Raw genomic sequence first — 13,977 nt, forward strand, 5'->3', positions numbered from 1 at the left:
AAGTAGGTTGAGCCTGGATGATGGAGAATCTGAAAAACAAGACTAAAGCATTTAGAATGTTTGTGTCATAGGTTCCTTATTCCTTTTCTTGTTCACTCGATCCTTGGGTTGCCATCTTTCTCAGTCTTTCTTCCCTTTTCTAGTTTGCGGGGTTCTCTTCAGAGTCTCTTTGTGAACGGATCCTGGATTCCAATTGTAGCCTTCTCATCACTACAGGTGACTAAGTCTCTCACCCCTCCCCCAAAACCCCCACACTCAAAGTCTTGGTCTTCAACCAGCTAGCTGGTATTTGGGGCTGCTTAATGTAAAGGGTAGGGGCAGCCTACCCTTTATTTCCTGCTTCCACCTCAGCCTTCCCTCTGTTAGCTCAAATTAGCTGGAAGATCCAGAGACAAGAGGCCTATCCAGGAAGGACTGAACATTGTACCCACTAGGGATAAAGGGGTAGAAGTGTGATGCCTTCCTAAGGCTTGGAATATCTGTTGCTCCCCAAAGATGCCTTCTACAGGGGGGAAAAGCTTGTCAACCTGAAGGAGCTGGCTGACGAGGCCCTGGAGAAGTGTCAGGAGAAGTAAGTGTGTTTGGTCTGCTGGCTACTGCCCTGAGTTGACTGGGCATTTCCCCAGTGCCAGGTTTCCTTTGTCCCTCCTACCCTAGATAGACATGGGTGGGTCTTGCCAAATTCTCCTTTGAGCCAACCAGCCCACCACTTCAGGCTTTTCTTTCCTCCAGGGGTTTCCCAGTGAAATGCTGCATTGTGGTCAAGCACCTGGGGCGGGCAGAGCTGGTCACAGGTGACTCTCCTAGCCAATCTCCTCCGATTAAGAGGCCATGCCCGGATGTGCAGGTGAGTCTGGTACCATTATGCCCTCCTCTGGGCTCCAACTGGCTCCCTCTTCCTCCCCAGGAAGTTCCTGATGTCCATCTTTGTTTCCTTATCATAATGCTGAGGATCTAGGAGCAGTCCTCGGAATGGCCTCCCTGGCAGGGCTGGCTGGAGATAGGGGACTTTGACCTTGGATGTAGGTAGGGAGCTTTGGAAACTTAGCCCAAGAGATTGTGAGGAAGACTCCTGTGCTGGTTGGAGTATTCTGATGGGCATCAGGGATCTTTAGGGATTGGGCTTGGGTTAGAAATGGGCTGACCTGGGTGACTATATGTAGTCATCTTAAATACTGGTCTTTGGTTTGGGGTGGGCTACCTATGTGGTCCCACCATGGAAAAACCAGGATCTGCCCCTCAATAGATGGCCCTTGATAGCTTTGGATACATGCTTCTGATGAAAAAGCCCAGTGGTGGCCTCCAGGTCTAAGAGGCATGAAGGATAAAAGCTCCAGGGTCCAGAAGGACAGGGGTTTCTGAAATTCTGTGACTTGAGAGGCTTTGAGTAGTCTTAGAGCTAGACAGACTTGAGTCTGGTCTAGGAACATTGGAGACCCTGTCAGCATTTGGGGTTCTGAGTGTATAGAGGCTATGAACAGAATCAGGAAAATGGAGGCTGGGAGGACCAGTGAGAGAGGAACCAGAGGGAAAGGAAGCAGCCAGAGGTTTGGGGCACATTGACCCTTCCCTCCCCCTCTCCTATCCTTGGACCCTGCTCACCACCCTTTCCGTGGGCTCTTAACAGGGTAAGCCGAAAGAGAAACCCAAGCACATCCGGCCCCAGGTATCCACCTCTGCATTGCCTTGGGCACTGCTTTCCTGCATGCTTGTTTGCTTGTCCAACTGCTCTTTGCCTGTTCGCCCCATTGAGGTGACTGCCAGACCTAACCCCCTTCTCTCTACCCTTAGTTAGTCTAAGTCACTCTGTAGGGTCATGAGACCAAATGCTTATTGTTCTGAATTGGCATAGAGCATGGATCTCAGAGAGGTAGCAACAGACATCCCATTTCACTCCTGCTTCTCAGGACCATTGTGGGAGAGAGGACCAAGCTGTCTGTCAGAAAGTTTTTACTGTGCACTTAGCTGAGGCAGAACCAGGAAAGACAGGAGGAACAGGTAGAGGGGATGCAGACCTTGACGTTGGGAATCACCATCAAGTTGGCAGCTGAGAAGAAGGCTCCTAAATATATTTATAAACTACTTTGGGCTTTACAAACTACACATAAACTCTGATATAATTAAATGCTAAATTGAACAAAAGTTATATTGTAGGTGATTCTAAGAAGAGAGACTCTTAAGTGGGGACTCAAAGCTGATTAGTATAGAGGAGAGACTGGGTTTGGAGTCCAGAGACCAATTTTTAGCTATATGACCTTAAATGAGTCACCCCTTCTCTTTGGACTTCAGTTCCCTTATCAGTAATGGAGACATGATAGTAAATGCTTTAAAAGAACCTCTTTGCTTACTAAAACAAAACATAAAAGCCACTATTCCTCTTGAGTTTTACCATCCTCATAGGATGTCTTACTCTAAATCTGCTATGATCAACCTCTTAGGCTAATGGTAAATATAATACACCTTTTCTCTATTCTCATTAGCACGGTGGAGACAGATCTGAGTCTTAGGGAAAAATGTTTTCATTTGAAAACTCAGGCAGGGACCTAAGACTTTTCTCTTGAAAGAGGAAACAAACTTAGTGGTTAGAATATAGGCTCTGGAGTCAGACCACTTGGCTTCACATCTTGGCTCTGTTACCTGCTATGTGGGAACTTGGGCAAGTTTCTTAAGCTCCTTTACTTCAGTTTCCCCATCTCTAAAATAAGGATAAAATTGTACCTACCCGACAGGGTTTTGTCAGTATAGGTAAAGTGTTCGACACATAGTAACTGCTCCATAAATGTTAGCTTTTATTATTTCTAATATAGCAGACAGGCTGGCATTTCTAAAAGGGAGTTTAGAAAAGAAATAAACTCTTTTAATTCTTAATACCAGAGGTTGTTAGGCCACAGGCTCCTGGAATTTTATTTCTTGGAGGTAAAAAGACTCAGTTACCAAAAACCCAAAGACCATGAAAATCAGCTTACAAAACCCAGGTTGGTTGGCCTGAGAACTGTAGTCAAAACAGTGGAAATCTTGGCAGAGCTCCAAACCCCTCATTCTTAAGCAGTCTTCAAGGGAGGGCCTGTTACAGTTGGCAGGGACCTTCCTCAAACATATTACCTATAAGCTTCCTCATATTCCTCTCTCACACCTGGCAGCTGCCCTCCCTAAGGCTTTCCTGGTCCAATAACAAAGGCCAGCTCCTTGATTCTTATTTCAGAAAATGCAAACCTTTTCCTGGTTCCAAGCCCTGGGCCCTCATAGGTATACACCTAATTCACAACCAACATGTGTGCCACTGATTGCTCTCAGCCTGCTTCCTGGTGCTGGTTATCAGCTCCCCACCTGGAGTATCCACCCCACCGTCCTTACCCACACCCACAAAGGAAGCAGTTTTACAAGATTACAAGAGTCCCCTCACTGCCACAGTGTAACTGTGCTTTGCCCTTGCGTGTACCTAGTGCCTTTTCTGTGACCATCCACACCAGCACCATAGACTAGCTGCATTTGCTCAAAGCACTATTGACACACTTCTTCTTAAACACATTAGTGCCCTCATCTCAAGTAGATCATCTGGTGGGCAAAAAATTATTCATGTGACAATGTATGTGTACACCTGTATGGCTATTCCAATTTTTAAAAAAAGTAGGGTGTATTTTTGTATTTTCTAGCTTGTGGGGACCTTCTCTCTGTTCTTTTTCTTCTTAATGGTGTCTCTCTTGACCTGGACTTGTCATGCCAGAAACTTCAAATTCTCCAGAGTAAGAGACAGATAGTTCAGAAAAAAGAGAATGGTAATTTTTAATTTATCAAGGTATGTGTCTAACACTGTGGGGCTTTGAAACCAAATATGCACACAATAAATTACTATATAACCATATAATGAGAGGAATAGGATGTTTCCTCTTATACTATCATGTCTACCTGCCAAATGGGACTATAGAACAAGGAAGTAATGAATATGAAACAGTTTTGTGACAGTTAAACCAAACCCACAATAGTTTCCATCATCACACTCTTATTTCACCTCCCAGAGGAGTTCAGTGGAATTAACTTTTCACCTTCCTGACATTCATCAGTCTTCTCTGCCCACCCAGACAATCCAAGGCTTGATGTTTACTAGGTAATAACAGATTTCCTTTGATGTTTCCAAAATCCTGTGAGACTATCAGGGCAAGAATGACTATCCTCATTTTAAAAATGAGTAACTTGAGGTAGAGTGGCTTGCCCATGGTCATATATATCTAGGAAGTGGCAGAACTGGGAATCGAAATCCAGTGCAACTTTGGACGAACTCAGGGAATACAACTTCACTCAGCAAAGAGTAGACTTAAAACCAGTTTTCACACAGGTGATATAATTCAGAAAGTAAAACAGTTTCAAGGAAAGTTTACAAAAATTTCAGGATGACAGATCTGAAAGACACTTCAGTATTCGAGGGACATCCTTCTACTGGGAGAAATCCACCTTGATCCTTTTCCACCAACTTAAAGCAAAGTTTCCTTCTGAATGGAACCTCAAGGAAGTGTCTTTATGAGAAACCCATTGGTACCACTGGTATAGGGTCAGGGCAGAGCTGGAGTAGGAACCTCCAGATGTGGATGATGTCCGTACATGCAAAAAAAGATGCTTAGACCAACATCTGTTGACTTCTTTTGCTACTAACTATTGGGGTCAGGTACCCACCTCACCTGCAGGCTCTGACTAATTCTGCATTTCTGTATTGTGTGGTATCTGCATCCCTGCTGATGAGCCACTAGTCCCATAAGTATATATGTGTGTATACAGGCCTGTGTATGCATATTCATTCATCCAACAAAATTTTACTGAGTGCCTGTTGAGTGCTAGGCATTTTACTAGGTGTTGGAGATTTAGGGGGGTGGGCAAGAAAGATAGACATGCCAATGTACTCATAGAGGTCACTATCTGGGGAGACGGGAATCAAGTAAACAGCTAAATAAAATAACTGGAAATATGTGCTATGTGGTAAAGAAATAAGGTGCTGTGATCAAGAATTATAGCAGGGGTGGGAATTCCTTGGCCATCCAGAGTTAAGACTCTGCGCTTTCACTGCTAAGGGCCCACGTTCAATTCCTGGTTGGGAAACTAATCTCACAAGCTGATTAAAAAAAAAAGAAGAAGAATAGTAGGGGTGAGGGTGGGTCTGGGAGCCTATCAGATGCTGTTTAGGTTAAACCTTTCCAAGAAGGTGACATTTAAGCTAGGAATGACCCGAGAAGGGACCAACCAAGGGGGCCGCCTCCGCCTGAGGCCAGGTGAGAGAAGTTCTGAAGCAGGGTGCTGGGAGTACCCAAGAAGCCTCCTGGTTCTGTTTCTGTTCTCCCTGCCCCATTTCACCCTCTCTGGGCCCTTCCTCCCTCTCAGGACCTCCATCTGCCACTCCTGCCCTGGCCTCTCCAGGTGCTAGGTAGGGGTGAATTTTGCCCCCAGCCTGATCTGTTCACAATTCCTCGTTGCCCATTCCTATTTTCTGCCCCCTGCAGATCTCCTGGAATGAGGGGGTTGACTTGTGGTGGCATGAACTCATGCAGAAGGCAGGGGATGAGTGTGAGCCTGAATGGTGTGATGCTGAAGACCCACTCTTCATCCTGTACACCAGTGGCTCCACAGGCAAACCCAAGGCAAGTGTGTGTGTGTGTGTGTGGGTACATACACTGTGTGAGGGTGAGAAGTGAGTTTCTGAGGAAACATGTAATGACATGAAATTTACAACTCTGAGTTTCAGAAATATCACATTACCTTTTCTAAATCAAATTGACATAAATCCTCAATCACTGATGGTGAAGCCCAAGGTCAGACAATTCAAGTGGGGAGCCTCAGGGTGCCCAGAAAAGGAGGAAAGGATAAATCCGTGGGGCTGACATCTGTGTTTCCTGCCCATACCCACGTGGTTTGGTTGAAGAAGAGCTGCCTGTAAAGTCAAGGCCAAGAGTGGGCACAGGGATCCCTCTTTGCCTTCTTGACTACAGCTCTTAGAGTTCAATCCCTTTCACATGCCACACTGGTAACATCTAGTCCCTCCCGGAGCAGTGTGGGAACTGGAAACACTTAGAACTCTGACTTAAAAGATATATCACTCTACCTTCCACTCGCCACACCCATAAATTATTCTCTCCACAAGCTTTGGAGTATTCCTCAGTGAACCTTTAGAGACACAATTTGGGCCTCTCTTTCCTTGGAGAAGAAAATGGCAACCCACTCCAGTATTCTTGCCTGGAAAATCCCATGGATGGAGGAGCCTGGTAGGGATGAGATATTAATGGAGCAAGCAAAGAAGATTATCTTTTTTCCCCACTCTCATTCTATCAACGAATAATTGTATGCGTGTGCACACACAACAGAGACACTATTGGATGTGAGTGTACCGAAAGGGTTCATGTGTGTGAAAGTAATGTGGGTGGTTCAGAAATACCATCTTAGGGTGTGAGTGTGGATGATGGACTGACTATATAAATACATGTGGTGTGTGAAGTGGGAACGTGGAGAAAGCAGGATGGAAGAGAGATGGATGCTGTGAAAGCAGTGCTGGCAGGGCCAGAATCCTGGGGAGGCTTTTCCTCTACATTTGGTAGTCAGCGAGGGTGAGCCCAACTTGAGGCCCTATTCTCTCCACAGGGCGTGTTACACACAGTTGGGGGCTACATGCTCTATGTGGCCACAACCTTCAAGTATGTGTTTGACTTTCATGCGGAGGATGTGTTCTGGTGCACCGCAGACATTGGCTGGATCACTGGCCATTCCTATGTCACCTATGGGCCACTGGCCAATGGTGCCACCAGTGTTTTGGTAAGAAGGGTGCTGGGACCCATGACTACCTGGCTTATTTAGGGGATGGACAAGATGATCCTGGGTGATGACCTCCTAAAGCCACCTTGCCTAGAGGCAGAGGGACTTATACAATGACCTGTTTCCTTGAGAAAGAGGAGTTCTCAGAGGGTTGTATACGCTGAGTGGGAAAATCTCTTGGCTTGTCTGGTAAGGGTGTGAAGACAGGGATTTGTCAGAAAAGGCAAAATACTGAGCCTGAGGGTATGGTAGGGGGATGGAGGGACTATTGAGAAGGGCTGAAAATGACCAGCCATTATTGGGGTCAGTTTGAGGGGATTCCCACATACCCGGATGTCAGCCGCCTATGGAATATCGTGGAGAAGTACAAGGTGACCAAGTTCTACACAGCACCTACAGCCATCCGTCTGCTCATGAAGTTTGGAGATGAGCCTGTTACCAAGTGAGACCCCTCTCTGGCTGCTGCCCCTTGAGTGTCCCTCAGAGCTGGTGCTGGCCTTTGCACAGTCCTTTCCAGCCCATTATTCTAACACCCTGGCTTGGAATAGGGGAGGGGGCAGAAGAGCCTGTGCATGTCTTCCTGGTTCCTAGTGGTGCTCAGAGCCTCCCTTTCTCCCCACTCTTCTGCCCAAGGCACAGCCGGGCGTCCTTACAGGTGCTAGGAACTGTGGGCGAACCTATCAACCCTGAGGCCTGGCTCTGGTACCACCGGGTGGTAGGTGCACAGCGCTGCCCCATTGTGGACACCTTCTGGCAGACAGAGACAGTAAGTAACAGGTTCAGAAGGCTGGGGCTCAGGCACAGTGTGCGAAGACTGACTCAAACCCCCGGTCTCTGACTTCCACAGGGTGGCCATATGCTGACCCCGCTCCCTGGGGCCATACCCATGAAGCCTGGTTCTGCTGTGAGTGAGGCTCCCCTGGCTGGTCCTGGGCTAGGCCGGGGAGAGTCTTGGGGCATTCAGCCTAGGTAGAGGGTAGGGGGCTGGACTGATAGGTGTGGGGAATCTGGGGCTCTGGGGCTCTCTAGAGGTAGAGAGTTGAGTCAGAGTTGTCTCATTCCTCGTTGTGAGTCCTGTCTCCTGTTTGCTTCTAGACCTTCCCATTCTTCGGGGTAGCTCCTGCGATCCTGAATGAGTCTGGGGAAGAGTTAGAAGGTGAAGCTGAAGGCTATCTGGTGAGATCCTAGCCCTTGTGGGTCTTTGATGAGGGGGAGGGGAGGATGCTCCACAAAAGGGCACAGTGTGCTTTCCTTTAGAGTTTAGAACCTAACCTTTCCTGGTAGCTGCTTTTGGCTAAAGCTCCCTGGTTGAGGGTTTATCCTCTGCAGAGAGACCCTAGTGGGGCAATCCTTCTGGATATTTTGCCTGCCTCTAGGCCTTTTGGCCCACAAGACTCTTAAGGGCTCTACTCAAAGATACTTGATGGTGCCTTTTTGGGTCTGAAAGACAGTGGAAAATCATATAGGCTCCAGAGTCAACCTGCCTGGGTGCAAACCTGGCTCTGCCTCTTCTGTGACTTTAGATAAGTTACCTAACCCCTCTGAACATAAATATTCTCATTTGTAAAAGAGTTACCATAGTACCTTTGTCTGGAGAAGGAAATGACAACTCGCTGCAGTACTCTTGCCTGGGAAATCCCATAGACAGAGAAGCCTGGAGGGCTGTAGTCCCTGGGATAGCAAAAAAGAGTCGGACATGACTTAGCAACTAAACAGCAATAGCAGCAGTATCTTTATCCCCTGTGGTTGCTGGATTGATTAGATGATTCATGTGAAGGGTTTATTTAGCACAGAACCTAAGAGTTGGTGCTTGATAAATGTAAGCTGTTGTGATCATTTAGTAGTTGTAGGGAGATCATTAGCACCCTCACCCTCCAACCCACTTTGTTTTTACTAAGAGCAAGCTTCCCTGGTAGCTCAAGACGGTGAAGAATCTGCCTGCAATGCAGGAGACCTGGGTTCGATCCCTGGGTGGGGAAGATCCTCTGGAGAAGGGAATGACTATGCAATTCAGTATTCTTGCCTGGAGAATCCCATGGACAGAGGAGCCTGTCAGACTACAGTTCCTGGGGTCCCAAAGAGTCAGACATGACTGAGTGACTAATACACTTTTAAAAGAGCAAGTTAGTAACATGGGCAAGACTTGAACCCAGGTCCTCTGACTCTTAGAATAGAGTTCTGTCCATCCCACCAATCTGCTGCCACAGGACATTACTGATTGGGGCAATAATTACTTACTTATGTGTGGGTCCCACATTTTTATGTAACTGCTTTCATTTGTATCAAATTGTACCTGCATCCCTGAGGGATTACCTAAAAGGAGACTCAAGGCACTTCCCTTGTGGTCCAGTAGCTAAGACTCCACATTCCCAATGCAGGGGGCTGGGTTCGATCCCCGGTTGGGGAGCTACATCCTGCATGCCACAACTAAGATCCAGTGGAGCCAAATAAATAAAAATCTTTTTTTTTTTAAAAAGGAGACTCAAATTTACTAAATGCTTATTACCAACAAAGCATGTGCTAGGCAGCTTCCACATACTATTAATTTAATCCTCAAAATAACTTTGGCAGGTAGAAATTATTTTCTCTGATTTACAGATAAGGATCCTGAAACTCAGAGACGTAAAGTTACTTACCTGAGGCCACACAGTAAGTGGCAGAGTTAGGATTCCAAGCCTAGACTGTCTCCAAAGCATATACTTTGTTCTACTTCTTGGGAATGGCATTCAGGCTATTTCTCCTAAGGTTTGGCAAAGACGTAACTGTCTTCCTGTGAGACAGTGTAGCAGATGGTTACCACTTCCTCATCCTCCAGGTGTTCAAGCAGCCTTGGCCAGGGATCATGCGCACGGTCTATGGGAACCACGAACGCTTTGAGACCACCTACTTTAAGAAGTTCCCCGGGTACTATGTGACAGGAGATGGTGAGCCTTGGCTATCCCTTTCCCACACCTCCCACTAAGACATGTACCATCCCCTTTCATTTTCAAGAAGAGTTGGTTAGGGATGTGTCTTATGTATCAATGTGTAATATCCAGTCAGAGATACAGAGAAGACCATAAGAACAGGAATGAGTGTTGCAGAAAGGCTCTCAGCACGGTGCTGAGATTTGATGTATGAGGGAAAATGTTCTTGTTTCCATCACTGCTGGGCTGAAAGAGAGGCAGCACATGGCAGTATGTATTACCATGTCAAGTGCGTCCCCATGTCTGGAGCCTATGTTTGCCCATGTGTCCATCCACCAATCCATTCTTCCATAAATATTTATTGAGCACGTACTACTTATCTAAGCACAGGAGATGTTACCATGAATAAGGTGGGCAAGGTCTCTGCTCTCATGGGGTTTACATTACATCCTCTCTAGTGAAGACAGACAGGCAGTAAATTCAGCAAATAAATACTGCAGGGACAGCCACCATACATGGGATGGTGAGAAGTTTCTTTGAAGTGTTATTTGACCAGAGACCTAAAGAAGCAGCCAGGTATGGGAATATCTGGAGTAAAAATGAATGTTCTGTACCAGAGAGACATAAGCATGCAATGTCTGATGAACAGACTGAAGCTTGTGTAGCTGGAATGTAGTGAGCAACAGCAAGAATGTTGTATCAAGTTGGAGAGGGAGATAATACAGGGCCTTGTGAGCCATGGTGAGGAATTTGGATTTTATCCAGTGTACAGTGGGAGACCATCAGGCTTTTTAAGCAGAGAAGTGATTATAATTTATATATTATTTAGAAAATAACTTTGCTTGTTTTATGGAGAATAGACTTTAGGTCAGTATATTAGTTATACTAATTAACTCCAAACCTGGCAGCTAAAAACAATAATTATCTCATAGTTTCTGAGGATCAGGATTCTGTGAGTGGCTTCGCTGGTGGTTCTTATTCAGAATTTCTTGTGGGTTGCAGTCAACCTGTGGTTGGGGCTGCAGTCATCTAAAGGTCTGACTGAGCCTGGAGGACCCACTTCTAAGCTCACTTATGTGGCTGTTGGCAGGAACCTTCAGTTCCTTGCCACATGGACCTCTCCATAGGGCTACTCATGACACGGCAGCTGGCTGACCCCAGAGCAAATAATCAGAGAGAATGCAACCAAGATAGAAGCCACAGTGTCTTCTATAATCTTATCTCAGAAATGACATCCTATCATCTCTGCCAAATGCGATTGCTCAGGAGACAAACCCTAGTACAGTGAGATAAAGGACTACACAGGGATACAGATACCAGGAGACGGAGGTTGGTGTGACCGTCTTGGAGCCTGGCTAGCACAGCAGGAAGACTTGTTAGGAGGCTGTTGCCATGGGTACAGCAGTTTGGTGATGTGGATCGCTGCGGTATCCTACTGTGGTGTATTTATTTTCCCCTCCCAGGCTGCCGGCGGGACAAGGATGGCTATTACTGGATCACTGGCAGGATCGATGACATGCTGAACGTATCTGGTGAGGGCTAGGGACCATCATCCCTTCTCATTAACCCTGCTCGCCCAGCAACTCACAGCCAAAGCCTTCTAAGAGAGCCAGACCATACCTGGAGTGCAGTGTTCATTTCTGGGCTGAAGTAATAAACACTGAAGAGTAATAAACACTGGGAGGAGAGGAACCAGGATGGTGGGCAACAATGTCCCTTGAGGAATGAATGAAAGGCTGTCCCTGTTTGACCAGACCGGGACTGCCTTATTGGGACAGATGGAACAGGGGCTGGGGTCTCTCTCATGGCAACTTCCTTTCCCTTGACAAGGACACCTGCTGAGCACGGCAGAGGTGGAGTCAGCACTCGTGGAACACAAGGCTGTTGCAGAGGCAGCCGTGGTTGGACACCCTCATCCTGTGAAGGGCGAATGCCTCTACTGCTTTGTCACCTTGTGCGATGGCCACATCTTCAGCCCAGCTCTCACTGAGGAGCTCAAGAAGCAGAGTAAGGAGCTTCCCTGGGCAGGGATTGCCAGGTCTGTCCTGATGGCCCAGTCACCACAGCAGGTTGTTGGGGAGGGGCTGTAGTGAGCTAGTTTCTCAAACCACAAACAGATCCCAGGGGCTGACTGCCCTCTTCCCACTCAGTCTCCATCATGTTAATAATGATTGACATTTGTAGAATTCTTTCTTTGTGCCACTGAACTAAGTGTTTTAAATGCATTAATACATTTAATCTCTAGTCACCTCCATGAAGCTTCCCAGGTGGCACAGTGGTAAAGAATCTGCCTGCCAATGCAGGAGATGCAGAAGACATGGGTTCGATCCCTGGGTCACAAAGATCCCCTGGAGTAGGAAATGGCAACCCACTCCAGTATTCTTGCCTGGAAAACTCCATGAACAGAGGAGCCTGATGGGCTACAGTCCATGGGGTCACAAAGAGCTGGACACAACTGAACAACTGAGAGCACACACCTCCATGAAATAGATCCTATTGTTACTCTCCTTCTAAAGATGAAGAAATTGAGGCTCAGAGAATTTAGGAATAAATCACTGGTTCGAGGCCACACTGCAAGTAAAGTGAATTTCAACTCTAGCAGGCTGATTCTAGAGCTTGAGTTCCATGAGGGTGAATTAATATACAATGAGAGAGTAAAGAGACAATGTGTTAAAAAGAGAGGAAGACAAAAAGTGAGCCTGAGAATGATTAGGATGGGAACAAAGCTATCTCTGCCTTGGTTTTGGGCAGCCTGGCTAAGGGTACTGGAAAAATGTGTAATGATTTGTTGGTTACAGTTAGAGAAAAGATTGGCCCCATTGCCACACCGGATTACATCCAGAATGCACCTGGATTGCCTAAAACTCGCTCAGGTATGTTCAGAGGCCTCTAGGGATTGGGATTGGATGGGCCAAGGCCCACTAGGGGCGAGTATGCGTGGATGGAAGCTTTTGGCAGGGCCGGAGTGGGTCAGTGTGTTGTCACCAGGTAACCAGAAGCGTGTGGACCCCCAGGGAAAATCATGAGGCGGGTGCTTCGGAAGATCGCTCAGAATGACCACGACCTGGGGGACACGTCCACTGTAGTCGACCCATCCATCATCACCCAGCTCTTCAGCCACCGCTGCTTGACCATCCAATGAATAAGATCCTGCCTGGAACCCAGGATTACCCCCTGCTTGGCTTTCCAAAGTTTTGCCCACCCTCCCTGCCCCCATCCAGGAGTGCTGAGGGCCAGTGCTGACCCACAACACTTCCCTTGTCCAGCTGTCTGGGACCGAGGACCATCTTTGCTTCTGGGTGGAGGCAACTTCCTGCGACCACCAGGCAGATGCGAGAGGGCCCAGGTCAGCCTCAGGCTGTGCCCCTAGACTGCAAAGAGCCCTTGGAGCCCTGAAGGGACCTGAAGGTCATGTCCCAAACCCAAGTGTTCAGTGGGCAAATGAGGGCATGGACTGAAACAGGGAAGCAACTCTAATCCTATGTCATCTCTCTCAGGAAGCACCAGTACTTATCTTGGGCATGCACTTGCCCCGAGAAATGCCTGTTTGTGAGTCCTGGAAGAATGATTATTTTTTAAAACGTTTTGTTGCTTCTCTTGTGCGTCTGAATTCCCTTTTGTACCGGATGGCAGTGCCTGTCTGCCATCTGTTCCAGGGGCTCTGCAGGCAGCCTCAGTTTCCGGAGGGCTTTCAGATCATTTGTGTCCTTGAAGGAATACCTGTGTTATGCTGCCAGGACCAGAGGAGCTCACTTTTCTTGTCCTCTGTTCCCAGCCCCCCTGAACAGTCTTGCTCATGAGAGATGTTCTCAGATGAAGCTCTTTTTTCCTACCCAAGTTGTACTCAGGCCCTGTGGTTGTAGGAATAAAGTCTGTGACTTCATGAAGGTGGTGACTTGCTTTCTCAGTGTCTTACACGGTGCATACTTACTGGCTGCTCTGATTTGTGTGGGGGATGGGAAGGGGAGTGATTTTCCTCAGGAATACCCCAATATTCCTTCCAGAATTTTGGGTCTAGGCAGCACTAGGCAGGGCAATGCTGGAGACCCAGGTTCGATCCCTGGGTCGGGAAGATCCCCTGGGGAAGGGAATGGCAACCCAGTATTCTTGCCTGGAGAATCCCATGGACAGAGGAGCCTGACAGTCCATGGGGTCGCAAAGAGTCAGACACGACTAAGCAACCTACACTTTCATTTTCACCAGGGCTTCCAGGCCCTTTGACAAATTCTTGAGCTAAGCAGGAAAGCAACTAAAGCCACATCATAACTGTAATGCTCGATCA

At 47.3% G+C, this 13,977-nt stretch overlaps 1 protein-coding gene across 4 annotated transcripts in view; it reads left to right on the top strand.

Moving 5' to 3' along the window:
• Window positions 1–13,582, top strand: part of ACSS2 (acyl-CoA synthetase short chain family member 2) — a 46,793-nt gene extending 33,211 nt beyond the window's left edge. The window contains exons 5-19 of one of the 4 annotated variants that reach the window (XM_010811409.4): window positions 144–216; window positions 496–571; window positions 733–847; window positions 1,628–1,666; window positions 5,487–5,624; window positions 6,619–6,789; window positions 7,098–7,231; window positions 7,423–7,555; window positions 7,637–7,693; window positions 7,885–7,965; window positions 9,605–9,713; window positions 11,159–11,227; window positions 11,526–11,702; window positions 12,494–12,568; window positions 12,684–13,582. In XM_010811409.4, the coding sequence (XP_010809711.1) occupies window positions 144–216; window positions 496–571; window positions 733–847; window positions 1,628–1,666; window positions 5,487–5,624; window positions 6,619–6,789; window positions 7,098–7,231; window positions 7,423–7,555; window positions 7,637–7,693; window positions 7,885–7,965; window positions 9,605–9,713; window positions 11,159–11,227; window positions 11,526–11,702; window positions 12,494–12,568; window positions 12,684–12,721 (1,485 nt within the window). In that variant the 3' untranslated portion in view covers window positions 12,722–13,582. 4 annotated transcript variants of the gene reach the window in all.
• Window positions 13,583–13,977: the final 395 nt, after the last annotated feature.

Source organism: Bos taurus, chromosome 13 (genome assembly GCF_002263795.3).
Source record: "Bos taurus isolate L1 Dominette 01449 registration number 42190680 breed Hereford chromosome 13, ARS-UCD2.0, whole genome shotgun sequence".
Lineage (NCBI taxonomy): Eukaryota > Metazoa > Chordata > Mammalia > Artiodactyla > Bovidae > Bos > Bos taurus.